The 24,105-nt window shown below is 46.9% G+C and overlaps 1 protein-coding gene across 2 annotated transcripts in view; it reads left to right on the plus strand.

Annotated features, from left to right (window-relative positions):
• LOC106574075 (nuclear factor 1 A-type) overlaps positions 1-15,103 on the plus strand; it is a 236,166-nt gene extending 221,063 nt beyond the window's left edge. The window contains exon 8 of one of the 2 annotated variants that reach the window (XM_082962756.1): positions 8,935-15,103. In XM_082962756.1, coding sequence (XP_082818882.1) covers positions 8,935-9,437 — 503 coding nt within the window. In that variant the 3' untranslated portion in view covers positions 9,438-15,103. The remainder of the gene's footprint in view (positions 1-8,934) is intronic. The other variant, XM_082962757.1, reaches the window with a different exon arrangement.
• Positions 15,104-24,105: the final 9,002 nt, after the last annotated feature.

Genomic DNA, 24,105 nt, shown 5'->3' on the forward strand with positions numbered 1-24,105 from the left:
AATACACACAAATCTAAGTAAAGGAATGGAATAACAATATATACATATAAATATATGGATGAGCAATGACAGAGCGGCATAGGGAAGATGCAATAGATGGTATAAAATACAGTATATACATATGAGATGAGTTATGCAAGATATGTAAACATTATTCTGAAAAGAGAGTGTGTTCTATGCTAAAGACATGTTTATAGGGAAGAGGAGTGGAACTGACAGCGTTCTAGCAACATGAAATCTTATTCAAATCTGTTCATATACACCCCCAGGAAGAATATTACACCAATTTTTTTTTTTTACATTTTCTGACAAGCGAGCACTTAGATATGGTAATTTTCACGTTTTCAGAAATTCATAGCATATTTGGGAATGACATATATAGTAAGGAATTTGGGAACCTTCTATAGCAACATAGAGTGGGAAAGCGGCTGTGCGTTTGGACACATAATAGACACTGCAGCAAATAAAACATCTGTCTTGTCCAGGACCCGACCCGAGTCCACGCAAATAAGCCATCTGCCACACGGCCTGCTATCGTTCACATTGAACTGGACTGTGTGTTTACAGGCAGTAGGGCCTGCTATCATTCACTATGAACTGGACTGTGTGTTTACAGGCAGTAGGACCTGCTATCGTTCACATTGAACTGGACTGTGTGTTTACAGGCGTTAGGGCCTGCCATCATTCACTATGAACTGGACTGTGTGTTTACAGGCAGTAGGGCCTGCCATCATTCACTATGAACGGGACTGTGTGTTTACAGGCAGTAGGGCCTGCTATCGTTCACTTTCAACTGGACTGTGTGTTTACAGGAAGTAGGGCCTGCTATCGTTCACATTGAACTGGACTGTGTGTTTACAGGCAGTAGGGCCTGCTATCGTTCATATTGAACTGGACTGTGTGTTTACAGGCAGTAGGGCCTGCTATCACTATGAACTGGACTGTGTGTTTACAGGAAGTAGCACGCACCTTTAGATCATTAGAACACATTCGCCAAAAGCCACAAAATACACCTGAGGCTGAATGGATTTGGGCAAATATGTAAATACCATGGGAGTCCTCTTACATTTGGGTACTTCACAGTTCTATTGATCAAACAACCATGAGAATGTAAACTCTCTCTCCCTCAGTTGCCTATTCACAACAACAGGATCAACAACTAATGCTGGCCAGAGTCGAGATGAGATCAAATCTAGCGAGGTAGCAATAGATAAACCCTCTCAGCTAGTTGGCCATCAAAATTGCACTGACAAATGATGTGGAATAGTAGCCTGCTCGCCCTTCTGCAGTTTGCCTGCCAATGCATGCTTGTCCCAACCCACGTTTTGACAACCGAATGAGAACTTGCCTGCCTGGCCGTCCATTTGATCGATGCCAAATACATTTGATTGGCAGCTAAGAGATATGCTAACAGGCAAAGCGATTCACATTTCTTGCTAGCTAATCAAATTACATTGCAGCATCTCTAGCTGTAGCCAATGAAAAACAATATGAAGGGAAAAAGTCAATCACTCATCCACTCCTCCAATGACATGACATCCTCCCAGCAGCTAGCTAGCTAGCCAACGTTAAGCTGTTTTTAGCTTGCTAAATAAATAGCTAGTTACATAAATAGATACGCTAGCCCAGGGGTGTCAAACTCAATAGTGCACGGGCCATATTGAAACATTTCCAGGCCAGACATAGTCTATTTGTTTTTACAAAGAAACTTGCAGCTGCGGCCCAAACTGGCCATTGTTTTATTATAAAAAATAAGGCGATTTATAATGTCTACTTATATGATGCTGTATATAGCATTTTAACATATTAAAACAAAGGAAGAGATAAGTAATATTTGTCCAGCCTTTGCTGCTATGATATGCTGCGACCCTAATCAAAAAGTATTTAATAACTCCAAATAACAAAAACATAGCTATAGGTTGTTGTAACATTTAAACTTAAAACATGTTTTTCATTTTTTTGCACTGCATGTATCACTGGTGCAGTTGAATGCAGCATTGCTATATGGTGCACTCTAAATGTATTGTAGTTGAATAGCTAGCCTAGGCTACTGCTCAAATCTTTCTGTAATGGGCCTATTCATGGGGTTTTATTGCAGGTTTAGTTTTTTGACTATTCATTGTCAAGCTTTAATAACCGAAGCCAGACTACAACATTTTAGTAGCCTAGCTAGGACTGGCATGTGTCTGTACACTTTCCTTCCACTGCACGCTGTAAATTGGGACACACGAAAGCGGCACAATTGAATTTGAATTCACCGATGTGAGTGCATCAGGCTGTAATTTTAGATGACTCAACTGTTGACTCATTTATACTCGCTTGTGTGTCCTATTCATCCAGCAGGCCTTGTGTGTCCTATTCATCCAGCAGGCCTTGTGTGTCCTATTCAGCCAGCAGGCCTTGTGTGTCCTATTCAGCCAGCAGGCCTTGTGTGTCCTATTCAGCCAGCAGGCCTTGTGTGTCCTATTCAGCCAGCAGGCCTTGTGTGTCCTATTCGGCCCGCAGGCCTTGTGTGTCCTATTCGGCCCGCAGGCCTTGTGTGTGCGCTAGCCTATTAGCTACGTTATGACTGACTTGTGATCATTGCCCTTGCTAGTTTGATTATATTGACGTTCCCAGCCTTAGTTACATTTGTACGTTTCTGTTCAAAATGTTGAGTCATTGAAACTGAACCAGTGCATCCTGAATGGGTGGAGGCAGCAAACAATGTACCAAGCAATATACCAAACAATGTACCAAACAATGTACCAGTCCAGCTGGGATTTATTTTTGAATTATATTAATCATGCATTGAACTGCATCTATCTATTCTGCTAACAATGTCTTACTGTACATCATGGAATTTATTGGCAAATATAACTTTGGTTTTGAAGCATAAACTGAGACTTTGATATTTTTTTACTTATGTAATGATTTTCTCTTTGTTTTATATCTGCAAAGTAGTTAAAAGGCTGTCAGTTCCACTTTAAACAATGTGTTGCATCCTCTGTGTATTATGGAATTCAGCGTCTCCCCCTTCACCCCTCAATTGTGTGCATTGTGGACTGTATGGGTGTTTGTGTATCTGTGTGTACATTAGCATACGTGTGTGTGTGTGCCGGAGTCTATGTCTGTGTGTGTGTATATGTGTATTGGTCCCCGTGTCCTTGTTCATCTGCACACTGAGTGGGAACAGTGCAAGCCGACATGTGAATGTCCGCATCACACGTCTGTCTGTTCACGTTCTCCAGATTACTGGGATTCAGATCGCGCCGTCATCCCAACTTCCATTCATATCTTTTATTTCCATTACGCTGTCATTCTCCTTTTGCCTTGGAGCACTCTGTTGTTTTGATGGTGGATTTGGTTTGTTTGTGGTTACCGAGACGTGTCTGTGTGCGTGTGTGTGCTTGTGTGTACGTGTGTGGAAACACTTGTCGGCATTGGGACAAGTGAGACACGTCAACAGCTGCTGATGCCTCTTCTGGTGTGTGTGCGTGCGCGCCCGTGTGTGTATGTGTGTATAGACCCCTCACCGCGGTGAACAGTGTTATAATTAGACGTGTTTCGTTTAAAGTGTAACCCGTGGACCGGCATGCCAGCCATTTCCCAGGTAACCCACGTCAGGTCTGAGAAACTCATATGACCGTCTCGTCTGGCTTAAATAGCCATGTGTCAGCAGGATAGTGTGCGTGTGTGTGTCTGCTTGCGAGTGTGTGTGGTGTGTGTGTGTGTGTGTGTGTGTGTGTGTGTGTGTGTATGTGTGTGTGTGTGTGTGTGTGTGTGTGTGTGTGTGTGTGTGTGTGTGTATGTGTGTGTGTGTGTGTGTCTGCTTGCAAGTGTGTGTGTGTATGTGTGTGTGTGTGTGTGTGTCTGCTTGCAAGTGTGTGTGTGTGTGTGTGTGTGTGTGTGTGTGTGTGTGTGTGTGTGTGTGTGTGTGTGTGTGTGTGTGTGTGTGTGTGTGTGTGTGTGTGTGTGTGTGTGTGTGCCTGCTTGCGAGTGTGAAGGGGGTCTGAGCTGTATGTCTCAGCTGACTATTCAAGGAAGAAGTTATTAGTTCAAAGAAACATGTTGAGAAGAAGACTTACTCAATCCATATATTTGATTGGATTAAAGGTCTGAAGCATAATCACATTGCTTTGGCCGGGACCATTACCAGCAGTCTCCACCTATCAGAGAAGGCCTTGCAGCAACGTGTATCAGACATGACTGTACATTACACTACACACCGTTGTCCCTGGCATTGATAAGGCCGTCTGTATACATGGCTGAGTCTGCCCCATTTGGACCCACTTTGTTATAGTCTCTCTGGCTGCCGTGCTCGCCCACGTGCAAGCCCCTGAGACAGGGCAGAGCGGGGACAGCTCAGGCCTGATTAATGAACACCGGAGAAGACTCCACGATAGAGGGGGAGACCAATGGACAGCAGAGGAAGAGGAGGAGGAGGAGGAGGGAGATGCTTGATACTGCCTTACCAGCTGTGAGGCCTGTCAATTTGTCAGAAGAGGAAGGAGAGAGGGATGGAGAGAGGGATGGAGAGAGGGATGGAGAGAGGGATGGAGAGATGCAGTCCCTCTGTGTGATAATGCCTCTGAAGGGAGAGTGTTGAGTACGGCCTGAATCTGATTCCACCTGACAGAACCTTTTCAAGTGTTCATTACTCACTCTGACTTTAGGCCCCTACACCCAATCACACACACACACACACACATAGTAAAGAACACACACAATCGCTCTCTCATACACAGTCAATCCACCACAAGTTCCCACACACTATAGCTTATGGCTCCCAGTCTCTCCCCTATCACCACTCTCTTCTCTCTCATTCTCTCTCTACCTTTCTTTTCTCTTCTCTATGTCACTGTAACGCCATGACACACACTACATTACTTCCTGAATCACATGCTCCTAGAGCCCTCTAGCACACAGAGAAGGCTCGTCTGGAATAGCATTGTGAACAAGGATACACAAGCTCTTTCGATACAGAAGAAGAAGCCCTTTGAAGATGAACCTGCCCACTATCCCACAGTTCAGCCTGTGACTCCAGCCCAGGTCTAAACCTCCTGCCCCTCCTGCACCTCCAGTCCCTCCAGCCTCCCATGTTGCTCTGTCCACTCTATCCTATCAGAGGGACCAGCCCGGCGGGCCTCTGAAGCTAATAACGCTACTTAAAAAGGCAGGTGAAATAACGAATGAAGGAATGGGCTGAGGTTTCTCCTTCTGAAGCCACCCCCCGTTTGGTCTGGGCCTTTTATCAGCTGCCTGTGGGAACATGGGATTTGTGGTTCTGACAGCTGGCGCGTGGTGAGATTGGTTCGTGCACCAAACGAGTCTTCGGATTTAAAACGGTGACTCTTTGATGTTTTTTTCCTGTTTGATCGTGCTCTCTCTGGGATTTGTGGTTACTGTTGTTATTGTTTATGTCATGTTGGAGCTACTAGCTTTGGTCTAAGAAAATATATACATATATGGACATCCAATGGCTTTGGAGCAGGTCCTGGAGATCAAAGTATACATTAAGCAATATGTCTAGAAGAAGCCGTTTCAACCCTTATTGGTATTCATCAGGTGAATGAGTGTTTCTGGGGTGGCGAGCGTTGTGTGCTTGTGAGCTGTTGTAGAGCTGAGTGAAACTGTTATTGAGTGAAACTGTGTTGGATGTGGGTTTATCGACCTGTGTGTGTCTGTCTGTGTAACCTTCTGTGTCTTCCTAGCTGGTGTCCTTTCCATGGTGTCTGTATGGCCTCATCTGTTTGTATTGAAAGCACCCAACCCATCCTCCAACCTGCCACCACTTCAAAGAAGTTGCCCCTAACTGGTCCAAGATCAGATTTACCTAATGGTTAAGGCTAAAATTGTGTAATTTGATCCTGTGCTTAGGAGCAAACTCAGTTTGATCGAGCAGTCTTCCTCATGCCTCCCCTCTGTACCCAAGGGAGGCATGTCCCTGTCTCTTTCTTTGTCTGTCTCTCTCTTTATCTCCCTCTCTCACTCGCCTGAAAGGGGGAAGGAGTCTGAGAGGGCTGGAGAAACTAAGGTTTCTTCATCATTTAGGACTAAACTACCACACACACTTATCACACACACCTCAGTCCCTTAACACAGAAACAGGGACCTGGACTCCTCAGTCCCTTAACACAGAAACAGGGACCTGGACACCTCAGTCCCTTAACACAGAAACAGGGACCTGGACACCTCAGTCCCTTAACACAGAAACAGGGACCTGGACACCTCAGTCCCTAACACAGAAACAGGACCTGGACACCTCAGTCCCTTAACACAGAAACAGGGACCTGGACACCTCAGTCCCTTAACACAGAAACAGGGACCTGGACACCTCAGTCCCTTAACACAGAAACAGGGACCTGGACACCTCAGTCCCTTAACACAGAAACAGGGACCTGGACACCTCAGTCCCTTAACACAGAACAGGGACCTGGACACCTCAGTCCCTTAACACAGAAACAGGGACCTGGACACCTCAGTCCCTTAACACAGAAACAGGGACCTGGACACCTCAGTCCCTTAACACAGAAACAGGGACCTGGACACCTCAGTCCCTTAACACAGAAACAGGGACCTGGACACCTCAGTCCCTTAACACAGAAACAGGGACCTGGACACCTCAGTCCCTTAACACAGAAACAGGGACCTGGACACCTCAGTCCTGCTGCTTCCAAGACGAGCTACAAAATGTGAACATTTGTGCACGCTCTTTTCGGGATGTCGGAATGCACGTTTAAGTCAAATCAAATCAAATTGTATTTGTCACATATGCCGAATACAACAGGTGTTGACCTTACAGTGAAATGCTTACTTCCGAGCCCCTAACCAACAATGCCGTTTTAAGAAAAATAAGAGTTAAGAAAAATATTTACAACAATAAAATAACAATAACGAGGCTTTATACAGGGGGTACCAGTACCGAGTCAATGTGCGGGTTAGTCTTCAAAAAGAAGAAGGAAAGAAACAGAGGAGAGACATTATTAGGAAAGCTTTATTCTAAGACAAATATTTTAGCAGCTAAAGTCATTGTGTTTTTTAGCTGCATTCGTTTTATCTCGACTGACGTGCCGGGTATGCAGAGTTTCCACAATTTAATTTTCATTTATTCATTATTTTCATCACAATTCATTTTTCTGGGTAATATCTTAATACACTGCTCAAAAAAATAAAGGGAACACTTAAACAACACAATGTAACTCCAAGTCAATCACACTTCTGTGAAATCAAACTGTCCACTTAGGAAGCAACACTGATTGACAATAAATTTCACATGCTGTTGTGCAAATGGAATAGACAACAGGTGGAAATTATAGGCAATTAGCAAGACACCCCCAATAAAGGAGTGGTTCTGCAGGTGGGGACCACAGACCACTTCTCAGTTCCTATGCTTCCTGGCTGATGTTTTGGTCACTTTTGAATGCTGGCGGTGCTTTCACTCTAGTGGTAGCATGAGACGGAGTCTACAACCCACACAAGTGGCTCAGGTAGTGCAGCTCATCCAGGATGGCACATCAATGCGAGCTGTGGCAAGAAGGTTTGCTGTGTCTGTCAGCGTAGTGTCCAGAGCATGGAGGCGCTACCAGTAGACAGGCCAGTACATCAGGAGATGTGGAGGAGGCCGTAGGAGGGCAACAACCCAGCAGCAGGACCGCTACCTCCGCCTTTGTGCAAGGAGGAGCAGGAGGAGCACTGCCAGAGCCCTGCAAAATGACCTCCAGCAGGCCACAAATGTGCATGTGTCTGCTCAAACGGTCAGAAACAGACTCCATGAGGGTGGTATGAGGGCCCGACGTCCACAGGTGGGGGTTGTGCTTACAGCCCAAAACCGTGCAGGACGTTTGGCATTTGCCAGAGAACACAGAGATTGGCAAATTCGCCACTGGCGCCCTGTGCTCTTCACAGATGAAAGCAGGTTCACACTGAGCACACGTGACAGACGTGACAGAGTCTGGAGACGCCGTGGAGAACGTTCTGCTGCCTGAAACATCCTCCAACATGACCGGTTTGGCGGTGGGTCAGTCATGGTGTGAGGTGGCATTTCTTTGGGGGGCCGCACAGCCCTCCATGTGCTCGCCAGAGGTAGCCTGACTGCCATTAAGTACCGAGATGAGATCCTCAGACCCCTTGTGAGACCATATGCTGGTGTGGTTGGCCCTGGGTTCCTCCTAATGCAAGACAATGCTAGACTTCATGTGGCTGGAGTGTGTCAGCAGTTTCTGCAAGAGGAAGGCATTGATGCTATGGACTGGCACGCCCGTTCCCCTGACCTGAATCCAATTGATCACATCTGGGACATCATGTCTCGCTCCATCCACCAACGCCACGTTGCACCACAGACTGTCCAGGAGTTGGCGGATGCTTTAGTCCAGGTCTGGGAGGAGATCCCTCAGGAGACCATCCGCCACCTCATCAGGAGCATGCCCAGGCGTTGTAGGGAGGTCATACAGGCACGTGGAGGCCACACACACTACTGAGCCTCATTTTGACTTGTTTTAAGGACATTACATCAAAGTTGGATCAGCCTGTAGTGTGGTTTTCCACTTTAATTTTGAGTGTGACTCCAAATCCAGACCTCCATGGGTTGATAAATTGGATTTCCATTGATTATTTTTGTGTGATTTTGTTGTCAGCACATTCAACTATGTAAAGAAAAAAGTATTTAATAAAATGATTTCATTCATTCAGATCTAGGATGTGTTATTTTAGTGTTCCCTTTATTTTTTTGAGCAGTATATAATTCAAAATCGCATGTCCACCTCGAGCAGTACAGTAGCTTATGCCACACTCTGTTGGGCCCTGACCACTTCCCCTGTCCTCCCCTTAGCCTGCCCTCCAGCCCCTCTTTCACTCACTCCCCACGCCCCCCTCTCTGCCATCTCTCACATGTGAGCCCAGAGAGCCTCCATGACATTGCCTTATTAAATTGCACTTATCAATCATTCTTACCAGGGATGCCACCGTCCACCACATTAAAGAAGTCAGAGAAGTGTGGTTTCAGCAGCCCTGTCGTGCCTTCGCAGACCACTTCCTACTCCCCTCGAACGGCATTCACACATCATCATCAGCCTGTTATTACAGGACCTAGAGGTAAAGTCCTCCCTGTACTCCCCCAGTCCCCCCATTTACACATCATCATCAGTCTGTTATTACAGGACCTAGAGGTAAAGTCCTCCCTGTACTCCCCAATCCCCCCATTCACACATCATCATCAGCCTGTTATTACAGGACCTAGAGGTAAAGTCCTCCCTGTACTCCCCCAGTCCCCCCATTCACACATCATCATCAGTCTGTTATTACAGGACCTAGAGGTAAAGTCCTCCCTGTACTCCCCAGTCCCCCCATTCACACATCATCATCAGCCTGTTATTACAGGACCTAGAGGTAAAGTCCTCCCTGTACTCCCCAGTCCCCCCATTCACACATCATCATCAGCCTGTTATTACAGGACCTAGAGGTAAAGTCCTCCCTGTACTCCCCCAGTCCCCCCATTCACACATCATCATCAGTCTGTTATTACAGGACCTAGAGGTAAAGTCCTCCCTGTACTCCCCCAGTCCCCCCATTTACACATCATCATCAGCCTGTTATTACAGGACCTAGAGGTAAAGTCCTCCCTGTACTCCCCAGTCCCCCCATTTACACATCATCATCAGTCTGTTATTACAGGACCTAGAGGTAAAGTCCTCCCTGTACTCCCCAGTCCCCCCATTCACACATCATCATCAGGACCTAGAGGTGAGGTCCCCCCAACTCCCTTATACTCACCAGTCCTTTCCCACCCCGACCTTGTCCTCCCTGCCTCCCCCTCTCCACCCCAACCATGTCCTCCCTGCCTTCCTGACGAAATCATGTCATTATGTGGTATAACTGTCAGATTAAGTCGTGTCATTATGTGGTTTAACTGTCAGATTAAGTCGTGGTATAACTGTCAGATTAAATCGTGTCATTATGTGGTATAACTATCAGATTAAGTCGTGTCATTATGTGGTGTAACTATCAGATGAAGTCATGTCATTAAGTGGTATAACTGTCAGATTAAGTCGTGTCATTAATTGGTATAACTGTCTGATTAAATCGTGTCATTGTGTGGTATAACTATTAGATTAAATTGTGTCATTATGTGGTATAACTATCATATCAGATTAAATCGTGTCATTATGTGGTATAACTGTCAGATTAAATCGTGTCATTATGTGGTATAACTGTCAGATTAAGTCATGTCATTATGTGGTATAACTGTCAGATTAAGTATTGTCATTAAGTGGTATAGCTGTCAGATTAAATTGTGTCATTATGTGGTATAACTATCAGATTAAATCGTGTCATTATGTGGTATAACTGTCAGATTAAATTGTGGTATAACTGTCAGATTAAATCATGTCATTATGTGGTATAACTATCAGATTAAGTTGTGTCATTAAGCGGTATAACTGTCAGATTAAATTGTGGTATAACATTACGTGGTATAACTATCAGATTAAGTTGCGTCATTATGTGGTATAACTATCAAATTAAATTGTCATTATGTGGTATAACATTCAGATTAAGTCGTGTCATTAAGTGGTATAACTATCAGATTAAGTCGTGTCATTATGTGGTATAACTATCAGATTAAGTCATGTCATTATGTGGTATAACTGTCAGATTAAGTTTTGTCATTAAGTGGTATAACTGTCAGATTAAATTGTGTCATTATGTGGTATAAACATCATATTAAGTCGTGTCATTATGTGGTATAACTATCAGATTAAATTGTGTCATTAAGTGGTATAACAGTCAGATTAAGTCATGTCGTTAAGTGGTATAGCTGTCAGATTAAATTGTCATTATGCGGTATAACTATCAGATTAAATTGTTTCATTATGTGGTATAACTGCCAGATTAAGTTGTGGTATAACTGTCAGATTATATCATGTCATTATGTGGTATAACTATCAGATGAAGTTGTGTCATTAAGTGGTATAACTGTCAGATTAAATTGTGTCATTATGTGGTATAACCATCAGATTAAATTGTGTCATTATGTGGTATAACTATCAGATTAAGTTGTGTCATTAAGTGGTATAACTATCAGATTAAGTTGTGTCATTATGTGGTATAAACATCATATTAAGTCGTGTCATTATGTGGTATAACTATCAGATTAAGTCGTGTCATTATGTGGTTTAACTGTCAGATTAAGTCGTGGTATAACTGTCAGATTAAATCGTGTCATTATGTGGTATAACTATCAGATTAAGTCGTGTCATTAATTGGTATAACTGTCTGATTAAATCGTGTCATTGTGTGGTATAACTGTCAGATTAAGTCTTGTCATTAAGTGGTATAACTATCAGATTAAGTTGTGTCATTATGTGGTATAACAGTCAGATTAAGTCGTGCCATTAATTGGTATAACTGTCAGATGAAGTCTTGTCATTATGTGGTATACCTGTCAGATTAAATTGTGGAATAACTGTCAGATTAAATCATGTCATTATGTGGTAAAACTATCATATCAGATTAAGTCATGTCATTATGTGGTATAACTGTCAGATTAAGTCGTGTCATTAAGTGGTATAACCATCAGATTAAGTCGTGTCATTATGTGGTATAACCATCAGATTAAGTCGTGTCATTATGTGGTATAACTATCAGATTAAGTCGTGTCCTTATGTGGTATAACTGTCAGATTAAGTCGTGTAATTATGTGGTATAACTATCAGATTAAGTCGTGTCATTACGTGGTATAACTGTCAGATTAAGTCGTGTCATTAAGTGGTATAGCTGTCAGATTAAATCGTGTCATTATGTGGTATAACCATCAGATTAAATTGTGTCATTATGTGGTATAACTATCAGATTAAGTCCTGTCATTATGTGGTATAACCATCAGATTAAGTCCTGTCATTATGTGGTATAACTGTCAGATTAAATCCTGTCATTATGTGGTATAACTATCAGATTTGGGATGTTGTGTTCTACGCTAACATAAAATGCCAAAATGATGGTGTTCATTAATCTTCACCAGTCGAGACGGTTGTCATATCTATTTGGTTGACTTTAACCACCAATTTCAACTGTAATTGATTTATCATACTCAGAGATTCTTCTTCACGCACCACTTTCCCTCCTGAAATGTTAGCCGAACCCGTTGAGCCGAGAGACGTAGGTGTTGCCGCAGGGCACCACAATTTGGCAAACAAAGACTCGCGAGCCGCACGGTTCGTTAGCTCGACTTCTCGTCTTCAAAAGAGCTATTAAAACACTCCTCAGCCTTCTTCTCCCATGGATTTATGCAGGCATGCACGCCCGCGCACACACACTCACACAGCTACCTGTTGATATCTCTCCCCCACAAACCACCCATCATAATAAGGGAGGCTTTTTCTTTTAATCACTGCTTTAATTATTAAATTAATCCACCTTTGTAAATAATATTTTTTTTTAGGAAAAGTTGGCAGTGAAATAGAACAACAAGGTGGGGGCAGAAAAGGCTTGCGAACCAACGCGATTTGCAAAGTGGAACTAATCCAGAGATCTTTTCTGTTGGGCATGCAGCCCCTCATGCATGCCCAGACCACAATGGAGCCCACTGCTCCCTCTCTCTCTCATCTCTCCTTCCCTCCCTCCCTCCCTTCTCCATCTCCCGCCCGCTGTCTGAAGTCAGCCTCCAGTCTCCCCTCCCGTCCTCTCCCACGTCACCACATTTGCATATTTGACCCAGATTAGCTACAGGCCCACCCACTGGGCGCGGTGTGGGGAGGACCTGCCGTCACTTCCAGACTCAGTTTCATCTGTCCTCCATAACGATGTGCTAAAGCCACCGCTAACAGGCCTCCCTTAGAGCCCCACTGAAAGGCCCTTAGAGACCCTGCTGGGGAGAATGTCCCCAACCTCCTCCATCTCTCCTTCCACCCAACCCCCAAACTACAGCTAGTCCCCTTGGAGTTGAATGGATGAGGTAGGGGGGCATGGGGCTACATAGCTAGCGTAGCAGGCTAGCGGTGAATTAGCTGCTCAGACATCTTTGATAACCTCCCTGTTGTCCAACAACGTGACATGAGAACACTCAGTACAACGTGACATGAGAACACTCAGTACAACGGGACATGAGAACACTCAGTACAACGTGACATGAGAACACTCTGTACAACGGGACATGAGAACACTCAGTACAACGTGACATGAGAACACTCTGTACAACGTGACATGAGAACACTCAGTACAACGTGACATGAGAACACTCAGTACAACGTGACATGAGAACACTCAGTACAACGTGACATGAGAACACTCAGTACAACGTGACATGAGAACACTCAGTACAACGTGACATGAGAACACTCAGTACAACGTGACATGAGAACACTCAGTACAACAGGACATGAGAACACTCAGTACAACGGGACATGAGAACACTCAGTACAACGTGACACCTTGCTCATGAGGAGAAGCCCAAATAAACCTGAGAGAAAGGGAGGCCCCGATCCTACACTGCTCATCCAGGGAGTTTTGAGCTATTGTGCATCTGCTGTCATGAATACATGGTTCTCTGTAGCAGTTAGTGAGATCATTGTAACACCTTCCTGTCTACGAGGCCTTGACACTGGTGCCCTAATGTCTCCTTTTATTTGATTTATTAAACCTTTTATTTTACCAGGCAGGTCAGTTCTATTTTAAACCCTCGTTTACCACTTTGTGGAGTTTCTAAAGGTGCACAATGCAAACATAATGATGTTATAATGTTATCCTCATGGAATATGCTGAACTCTCATGGTATTCTGACAGCTCTCCTATCATACCCATTCATTCATAGATCATTCATATGTTTAAGTGTTGCTCTGCGTTGACAGGGCTTTCCTATCCAGATTAAAGCTGACTGAATACTGCACTCATCAAGTAATGGTGACCAGGCTAGTTTATCCAGGCTAGTTTAACCAGGCTAGTTTAACCAGGCTAGTTTAACCAGGCTAGTTTATCCAGGCTAGTTTAACCAGGCTAGTTTAACCAGGCTAAGGGTGCCCCCAGGACCAGTACTTTGAATGCTAAAAAGAGGAAGAGCAGAGGGGGAAAATGAAGTCAAAGCAGCCCCCATCCCCCCCCCTTCGCATGCTAAAAGCCTTTTTTGACTTATTAGTTGACAATCTGACAAGCTGAAATATGGCCGTAAAACTTTGTTTACTCGCAATTCCTCCCCTGGAAAATATTCACCACAGTGTAAATGCGGAACATGACACGTGAGCAAGGCTATCTAAGTAATTGGAAATCGTTCTGGAACACTTTAGTTTTGGTCACCCTTTTTTTTAAAGAAACACTCCTAATTGACTCTGACCATTTGCATAATTGACATTGGCGGACCCTTCTTGGACCGGTTGGCACGGTGGGACAGGAGCTGGTCAGTAGCCAGAAAGGCAGCGGGCAGTCAGAAAGGAAGTCTATACGGCATATACTGGATAGGATAAGTGATGGTGATCTAGTGACTAGGGCTACGTCCAAAATGGCATCCTATTCTCTATACTCTATATAGTGCACCCTATGGTCACCGGTCGAAAGTAGTGCACTTCATAGGGAATAGGGTGCCATCTTGACTCAGTCTAAGTGACATGTGAATGATAGTGCTGCTGGAGAGCTTGTTGAGACCAGAGGGGTGGTGTAGAAACACAAATGATTGATTATGATCGAAATGGGGGACGCAGGACCTCCCTTATGTCCTGTGTGTGTGTGTGTGTGTGTGTGTGTGTGTGTGTGTGTGTTCATGTGTGTGTCTTTCTGCACGTGTGTGTGTGTGTGTGTGTGTGTGTGTGCATGCGTGTGTGCATGCGTGTGTCTTTCTGTGTGTGTGTGTGTGTGTGTGTGTGTGTGTGTGTGTGTGTGTGCATGCGTGTGTGTGTGCATGCGTGTGTCTTTCTGCATGTGTGTGTGTGTGTGTGTGTGTCAGGGAGGGTTTCATTATTACACTTGTCAGGCGCTGCCTGCAGAGTGACTTGTCAAAATGTTCCTGTCTTGATTCGCTAGCCGCCCTGTACTCTTTACTGTACACTGGATAAATGTAGCTCAACCAGTCCAGGTTGACAGGGAGAGAGAGAGAGAGAGGGTGACAGGGAGAGAGAGAGAGGTTGACAGGGAGAGAGAGAGGGAGAGGGTGACAGGGAGAGAGAGAGGGAGAGGTTGACAGGGAGAGAGAGAGGGAGAGGTTGACAGGGAGAGAGAGAGGGAGAGGGTGACAGGGAGAGAGAGAGGGAGAGGTTGACAGGGAGAGAGAGAGGGAGAGGGTGACAGAGAGAGAGGTTGACAGGGAGAGGTTGACAGGGAGAGAGAGAGGGAGAGGTTGCCAGGGAGAGAGAGAGAGGGTGACAGAGAGAGCGAGAGGGAGAGGTTGACAGGGAGAGAGAGAGAGGGTGACAGAGCGGGAGGAGGAGTGACTGGGAAAGTGTGTGTCTGTCTCTGTGAGGTCTCTGTGTGGTTCTCTGTCCTGCCTGCAGCCACTGCAGCATTGCCTCAGCAAACACAGTAATTATTCAGTAGAGGAGTCTGGACACTCCACTCCTCCACCTGTGTGTGTGTGTGTGTGTGTGTGTGTGTGTGTGTGTGTGTGTGTGTGTGTGTGTGTGTGTGTGTGTCCAAAAGTCCATTCCAGCCCGCCAAACAAAAGGCATGGACATGAAAAGACGGGGCACGCCAAAAAGGAGGGGTCTCTCTCTGTCTCTCCCTGTCTCAGGCTGGAAAGCAATCGAGGAAGGGCACAGGGAGGCTGCATCCTAAATGGCACACTATCCTAAATAGTTTCCAGTCAGATTTTATTGAGGCTGTAAGTAGTGCACTTCATTTGACCAGGGCCAGCTTCCAGTCAGACTCTGTTGAGACTTTGAGTAGTGCATTCTATAGGAAACAGGTTGCCATTTGGGACATACGCAGAGAGAGAGAGACGTGGTTCATTCTATTATTACTGTAAATACAATGGCCATGTAGCAGCATGGCGAAAGAGGATTGTGCCCTAGTTTCCAGTCAGCCTCTATTGACAGAGCCATAAATCACAGCAAAGTTAAGTGAATTACTGCAGCAGGGAGCTGTGGCTTTGATAATGTTTATGTGGTATCAGCTCACCATCTCTCTCTCTGCTTCCCTCTCATTCTGAGCTCACCATCTCTCTCTCTGCTTCCCTCTCATTCTGAGCTCACCATCTCTCTCTCTGCTTCCCTCTCATTCTGAGCTCACCATCTCTCTCTCTGCTTCCCTCTCATTCTGAGCTCACCATCTCTCTCTCTGCTTCCCTCTCATTCTGAGCTCACCATCTCTCTCTCTCTGCTTCTCTCTCATTCTGAGCTCACCATCTCTCTCTCTGCTTCCCTCTCATTCTGAGCTCACCATCTCTCTCTCTGCTTCCCTCTCATTCTGAGCTCACCATCTCTCTCTCTCTGCTTCCCTCTCATTCTGAGCTCACCATCTCTCTCTCTGCTTCCCTCTCATTCTGAGCTCACCATCTCTCTCTCTACTTCCCTCTCATTCTGAGCTCACCATCTCTCTCTCTGCTTCCCTCTCATTCTGAGCTCACCATCTCTCTCTCTGCTTCACTCTCATTCTGAGCTCACCATCTCTCTCTCTGCTTCCCTCTCATTCTGAGCTCACCATCTCTCTCTCTCTGCTTCTTTCTCATTCTGAGCTCACCATCTCTCTCTGCTTCCCTCTCATTCTGAGCTCACCATCTCTCTCTCTGCTTCCCTCTCATTCTGAGCTCACCATCTCTCTCTGCTTCTCTCTCATTCTGAGCTCACCATCTCTCTCTCTGCTTCCCTCTCATTCTGAGCTCACCATCTCTCTCTCTGCTTCACTCTCATTCTGAGCTCACCATCTCTCTCTCTGCTTCCCTCTCATTCTGAGCTCACCATCTCTCTCTCTGCTTCCCTCTCATTCTGAGCTCACCATCTCTCTCTCTGCTTCCCTCTCATTCTGAGCTCACCATCTCTCTCTCTGCTTCCCTCTCATTCTGAGCTCACCATCTCTCTCTCTGCTTCCCTCTCATTCTGAGCTCACCATCTCTCTCTCTCTGCTTCTCTCTCATTCTGAGCTCACCATCTCTCTCTCTGCTTCCCTCTCATTCTGAGCTCACCATCTCTCTCTCTGCTTCCCTCTCATTCTGAGCTCACCATCTCTCTCTCTCTGCTTCCCTCTCATTCTGAGCTCACCATCTCTCTCTCTGCTTCCCTCTCATTCTGAGCTCACCATCTCTCTCTCTACTTCCCTCTCATTCTGAGCTCACCATCTCTCTCTCTGCTTCCCTCTCATTCTGAGCTCACCATCTCTCTCTCTGCTTCACTCTCATTCTGAGCTCACCATCTCTCTCTCTGCTTCCCTCTCATTCTGAGCTCACCATCTCTCTCTCTCTGCTTCTTTCTCATTCTGAGCTCACCATCTCTCTCTGCTTCCCTCTCATTCTGAGCTCACCATCTCTCTCTCTGCTTCCCTCTCATTCTGAGCTCACCATCTCTCTCTGCTTCTCTCTCATTCTGAGCTCACCATCTCTCTCTCTGCTTCCCTCTCATTCTGAGCTCACCATCTCTCTCTCTGCTTCACTCTCATTCTGAGCTCACCATCTCTCTCTCTGCTTCCCTCTCATTCTGAGCTCACCATCTCTCTCTCTGCTTCCCTCTCATTCTGAGCTCACCATCTCTCTCTCTGCTTCCCTCTGATTCTGAGCTCACCATCTCTCTCTCTGCTTCTCTCTCATTCTGAGCTCACCATCTCTCTCTCTGCTTCCCTCTCATTCTGAGCTCACCATCTCTCTCTCTGCTTCCCTCTCATTCTGAGCTCACCATCTCTCTCTCTGCTTCCCTTTGATTCTGAGCTCACCATCTCTCTCTCTGCTTCCCTCTGATTCTGAGCTCACCATCTCTCTCTCTGCTTCTCTCTCATTCTGAGCTCACCATCTCTCTCTCGCTTCCCTCTCATTCTGAGCTCACCATCTCTCTCTCGCTTCCCTCTCATTCTGAGCTCACCATCTCTCTCTCTGCTTCCCTCTCATTCTGAGCTCACCATCTCTCTCTCTGCTTCCCTCTGATTCTGAGCTCACCATCTCTCTCTGCTTCCCTCTCATTCTGAGCTCACCATCTCTCTCTCTGCTTCCCTCTGATTCTGAGCTCACCATCTCTCTCTCTGCTTCCCTCTCATTCTGAGCTCACCATCTCTCTCTCTGCTTCTCTCTCATTTTGAGCTCACCATCTCTCTCTCTCTGCTTCCCTCTCATTCTGAGCTCACCATCTCTCTCTCTCTGCTTCCCTCTCATTCTGAGCTCACCATCTCTCTCTCTGCTTCCCTCTCATTCTGAGCTCACCACCTCTCTCTCTGCTTCTCTCTCATTCTGAGCTCACCATCTCTCTCTCTCTGCTTCCCTCTCATTCTGAGCTCACCATCTCTCTCTCTGCTTCCCTCTCATTCTGAGCTCACCATCTCTCTCTCTGCTTCCCTCTCATTCTGAGCTCACCATCCCTCTCTCTGCTTCCCTCTGATTCTGAGCTCACCATCTCTCTCTCTGCTTCCCTCTCATTCTGAGCTCACCATCTCTCTCTCTCTGCTTCCCTCTCATTCTGAGCTCACCATCTCTCTCTCTGCTTCCCTCTCATTCTGAGCTCACCATCTCTCTCTCTGCTTCCCTCTCATTCTGAGCTCACCATCTCTCTCTCTACTTCCCTCTCATTCTGAGCTCACCATCTCTCTCTCTGCTTCCCTCTCGTTCTGAGCTCACCATCTCTCTCTCTGCTTCACTCTCATTCTGAGCTCACCATCTCTCTCTCTGCTTCCCTCTCATTCTGAGCTCACCATCTCTCTCTCTCTGCTTCCCTCTCATTCTGAGCTCACCATCTCTCTCTCTCTGCTTCCCTCTCATTCTGAGCTCACCATCTCTCTCTCTGCTTCCCTCTCATTCTGAGCTCACCATCTCTCTCTGCTTCTCTCTCATTCTGAGCTCACCACCCCCTGCTCCCTCTCTCTGGCCCCCCCCTCTGCCCTCTCATTCTGAGCTCACCATCTCTCTCTCTGCCCCCCCTGGCTCCCACCCCCGCCCCTCTCATTCTGAGCTCACCACCCCTCTGCTCCCTCGTCTGCCCCCTCTCTCGCTCCTCTCATTCTGAGCTCCCACCCCCGCCCCCCACTGGCTCCCGCTCTCCTCTGCTTCCCTCTCATTCTGAGCTCACCATCTCTCTCTCTGCTTCCCTCTGATTCTGAGCTCACCATCTCTCTCTCTGCTTCACTCTCATTCTGAGCTCACCATCTCTCTCTCTGCTTCACTCTCATTCTGAGCTCACCATCTCTCTCTCTGCTTCTCTCTCATTCTGAGCTCACCATCTCTCTCTCGCTTCCCTCTCATTCTGAGCTCACCATCTCTCTCTCGCTTCCCTCTCATTCTGAGCTCACCATCTCTCTCTCTGCTTCCCTCTCATTCTGAGCTCACCATCTCTCTCTCTGCTTCCCTCTGATTCTGAGCTCACCATCTCTCTCTGCTTCCCTCTCATTCTGAGCTCACCATCTCTCTCTCTGCTTCCCTCTGATTCTGAGCTCACCATCTCTCTCTCTGCTTCCCTCTCATTCTGAGCTCACCATCTCTCTCTCTGCTTCTCTCTCATTTTGAGCTCACCATCTTTCTCTCTCTGCTTCCCTCTCATTCTGAGCTCACCATCTCTCTCTCTCTGCTTCCCTCTCATTCTGAGCTCACCATCTCTCTCTCTGCTTCCCTCTCATTCTGAGCTCACCACCTCTCTCTCTGCTTCTCTCTCATTCTGAGCTCACCATCTCTCTCTCTCTGCTTCCCTCTCATTCTGAGCTCACCATCTCTCTCTCTGCTTCCCTCTCATTCTGAGCTCACCATCTCTCTCTCTGCTTCCCTCTCATTCTGAGCTCACCATCTCTCTCTCTGCTTCCCTCTGATTCTGAGCTCACCATCTCTCTCTCTGCTTCCCTCTGATTCTGAGCTCACCATCTCTCTCTCTGCTTCACTCTCATTCTGAGCTCACCATCTCGCTCTGCTTCCCTCTCATTCTGAGCTCACCATCTCTCTCTCTGCTTCTCTCTCATTCTGAGCTCACCATCTCTCTCTCTGCTTCCCTCTCATTCTGAGCTCACCATCTCTCTCTCTGCTTCCCTCTCATTCTGAGCTCACCATCTCTCTCTCTCTCTGCTTCCCTCTGATTCTGAGCTCACCATCTCTCTCTCTGCTTCACTCTCATTCTGAGCTCACCATCTCTCTCTCTGCTTCACTCTCATTCTGAGCTCACCATCTCTCTCTCTGCTTCCCTCTCATTCTGAGCTCACCATCTCTCTCTCTGCTTCCCTCTCATTCTGAGCTCACCATCTCTCTCTCTGCTTCCCTCTCATTCTGAGCTCACCATCTCTCTCTGCTTCTCTCTCATTTTGAGCTCACCATCTCTCTCTCTCTGCTTCCCTCTCATTCTGAGCTCACCATCTCTCTCTCTCTGCTTCCCTCTCATTCTGAGCTCACCATCTCTCTCTCTGCTTCCCTCTCATTCTGAGCTCACCATCTCTCTCTCTGCTTCTCTCTCATTTTGAGCTCACCATCTCTCTCTCTCTGCTTCCCTCTCATTCTGAGCTCACCATCTCTCTCTCTGCTTCCCTCTCATTCTGAGCTCACCATCTCTCTCTCTCTGCTTCCCTCTCATTCTGAGCTCACCATCTCTCTCTCTCTGCCTCCCTCTCATTCTGAGCTCACCATCTCTCTCTCTCTCTCTCTCTCTCTCTCTCTCTCTCTCTGCTTCCCTCTCATTCTGAGCTCACCATCTCTCTCTCTCTCTCTCTTTGCTTCCCTCTCATTCTGAGCTCACCGTCTCTCTCTTTCTCTCTGCTTCCCTCTCATTCTGAGCTCACCATCTCTCTCTCTGCTTCCCTCTCATTCTGAGCTCACCATCTCTCTCTCTCTGCTTCCCTCTGATTCTGAGCTCACCATCTCTCTCTCTGCTTCCCTCTGATTCTGAGCTCACCATCTCTCTCTCTGCTTCACTCTCATTCTGAGCTCACCATCTCTCTCTCTGCTTCCCTCTCATTCTGAGCTCACCATCTCTCTCTCTGCTTCTCTCTCATTCTGAGCTCACCATCTCTCTCTCTGCTTCCCTCTCATTCTGAGCTCACCATCTCTCTCTCTGCTTCCCTCTCATTCTGAGCTCACCATCTCTCTCTCTGCTTCCCTCTGATTCTGAGCTCACCATCTCTCTCTCTGCTTCACTCTCATTCTGAGCTCACCATCTCTCTCTCTGCTTCACTCTCATTCTGAGCTCACCATCTCTCTCTCTGCTTCCCTCTCATTCTGAGCTCACCATCTCTCTCTCTGCTTCCCTCTCATTCTGAGCTCACCATCTCTCTCTCTGCTTCCCTCTCATTCTGAGCTCACCATCTCTCTCTCTGCTTCTCTCTCATTTTGAGCTCACCATCTCTCTCTCTCTGCTTCCCTCTCATTCTGAGCTCACCATCTCTCTCTCTCTGCTTCCCTCTCATTCTGAGCTCACCATCTCTCTCTCTGCTTCCCTCTCATTCTGAGCTCACCATCTCTCTCTCTGCTTCTCTCTCATTTTGAGCTCACCATCTCTCTCTCTCGGCTTCCCTCTCATTCTGAGCTCACCATCTCTCTCTCTGCTTCCCTCTCATTCTGAGCTCACCATCTCTCTCTCTCTGCTTCCCTCTGATTCTGAGCTCACCATCTCTCTCTCTGCTTCTCTCTCATTCTGAGCTCACCATCTCTCTCTCGCTTCCCTCTCATTCTGAGCTCACCATCTCTCTCTCGCTTCCCTCTCATTCTGAGCTCACCATCTCTCTCTCTGCTTCCCTCTCATTCTGAGCTCACCATCTCTCTCCCTGCTTCCCTCTGATTCTGAGCTCACCATCTCTCTCTGCTTCCCTCTCATTCTGAGCTCACCATCTCTCTCTCTGCTTCCCTCTGATTCTGAGCTCACCATCTCTCTCTCTGCTTCCCTCTCATTCTGAGCTCACCATCTCTCTCTCTGCTTCTCTCTCATTTTGAGCTCACCATCTCTCTCTCTCTGCTTCCCTCTCATTCTGAGCTCACCATCTCTCTCTCTCTGCTTCCCTCTCATTCTGAGCTCACCATCTCTCTCTCTGCTTCCCTCTGATTCTGAGCTCACCATCTCTCTCTCTGCTTCCCTCTCATTCTGAGCTCACCATCTCTCTCTCTCTGCTTCCCTTCTCATTCTGAGCTCACCATCTCTCTCTCTGCTTCCCTCTCATTCTGAGCTCACCATCTCTCTCTCTCTGCTTCCCTCTCATTCTGAGCTCACCATCTCTCTCTCTGCTTCCCTCTCATTCTGAGCTCACCATCTCTCTCTGCTTCCTCTCATTCTGAGCTCACCATCTCTCTCTCTGCTTCCCTCTCATTCTGAGCTCACCATCTCTCTCTCTGCTTCACTCTCATTCTGAGCTCACCATCTCTCTCTCTGCTTCCCTCTCATTCTGAGCTCACCATCTCTCTCTCTGCTTCCCTCTGATTCTGAGCTCACCATCTCTCTCTCTGCTTCCTCTCATTCTGAGCTCACCATCTCTCTCTCTGCTTCCCTCTCATTCTGAGCTCACCAGCTCTCTCTCTGCTTCCCTCTCATTCTGAGCTCACCATCTCTCTCTCTGCTTCCCTCTCATTCTGAGCTCACCATCTCTCTCTCTGCTTCCCTCTCATTCTGAGCTCACCATCTCTCTCTCTGCTTCCCTCTCATTCTGAGCTCACCATCTCTCTCTCTGCTTCCCTCTCATTCTGAGCTCACCAGTCTCTCTCTCTGCTTCCCTCTCATTCTGAGCTCACCATCTCTCTCTCGCTTCCCTCTCATTCTGAGCTCACCATCTCTCTCTCTGCCCTCTCATTCTGAGCTCACCATCTCTCTCTCTGCCCTCTCATTCTGAGCTCACCATCTCTCTCTGCTTCCCTCTCATTCTGAGCTCACCATCTCTCTCTCTGCTTCCCTCTGATTCTGAGCTCACCATCTCTCTCTCTGCTTCACTCTCATTCTGAGCTCACCATCTCTCTCTCTGCTTCCCTCTCATTCTGAGCTCACCATCTCTCTCTCTGCTTCTCTCTCATTCTGAGCTCACCATCTCTCTCTCTGCTTCCCTCTCATTCTGAGCTCACCATCTCTCTCTCTGCTTCCCTCTCATTCTGAGCTCACCATCTCTCTCTCTGCTTCCCTCTGATTCTGAGCTCACCATCTCTCTCTCTGCTTCACTCTCATTCTGAGCTCACCATCTCTCTCTCTGCTTCACTCTCATTCTGAGCTCACCATCTCTCTCTCTGCTTCCCTCTCATTCTGAGCTCACCATCTCTCTCTCTGCTTCCCTCTCATTCTGAGCTCACCATCTCTCTCTCTGCTTCCCTCTCATTCTGAGCGCACCATCTCTCTCTCTGCTTCTCTCTCATTTTGAGCTCACCATCTCTCTCTCTCTGCTTCCCTCTCATTCTGAGCTCACCATCTCTCTCTCTCTGCTTCCCTCTCATTCTGAGCTCACCATCTCTCTCTCTGCTTCCCTCTCATTCTGAGCTCACCATCTCTCTCTCTGCTTCTCTCTCATTTTGAGCTCACCATCTCTCTCTCTCTGCTTCCCTCTCATTCTGAGCTCACCATCTCTCTCTCTGCTTCCCTCTCATTCTGAGCTCACCATCTCTCTCTCTCTGCTTCCCTCTCATTCTGAGCTCACCATCTCTCTCTCTCTGCTCCCTCTCATTCTGAGCTCACCATCTCTCTCTCTCTCTCTCTCTCTCTCTCTCTCTCTCTCTGCTTCCCTCTCATTCTGAGCTCACCATCTCTCTCTCTCTCTCTCTTTGCTTCCCTCTCATTCTGAGCTCACCGTCTCTCTCTTTCTCTCTGCTTCCCTCTCATTCTGAGCTCACCATCTCTCTCTCTGCTTCCCTCTCATTCTGAGCTCACCATCTCTCTCTCTCTGCTTCCCTCTGATTCTGAGCTCACCATCTCTCTCTCTGCTTCCCTCTGATTCTGAGCTCACCATCTCTCTCTCTGCTTCACTCTCATTCTGAGCTCACCATCTCTCTCTCTGCTTCCCTCTGATTCTGAGCTCACCATCTCTCTCTCTGCTTCACTCTCATTCTGAGCTCACCATCTCTCTCTCTGCTTCACTCTCATT

This window comes from Salmo salar, chromosome 16, assembly GCF_965601325.2.
Source record: "Salmo salar chromosome 16, fSalSal1, whole genome shotgun sequence".
NCBI lineage: Eukaryota > Metazoa > Chordata > Actinopteri > Salmoniformes > Salmonidae > Salmo > Salmo salar.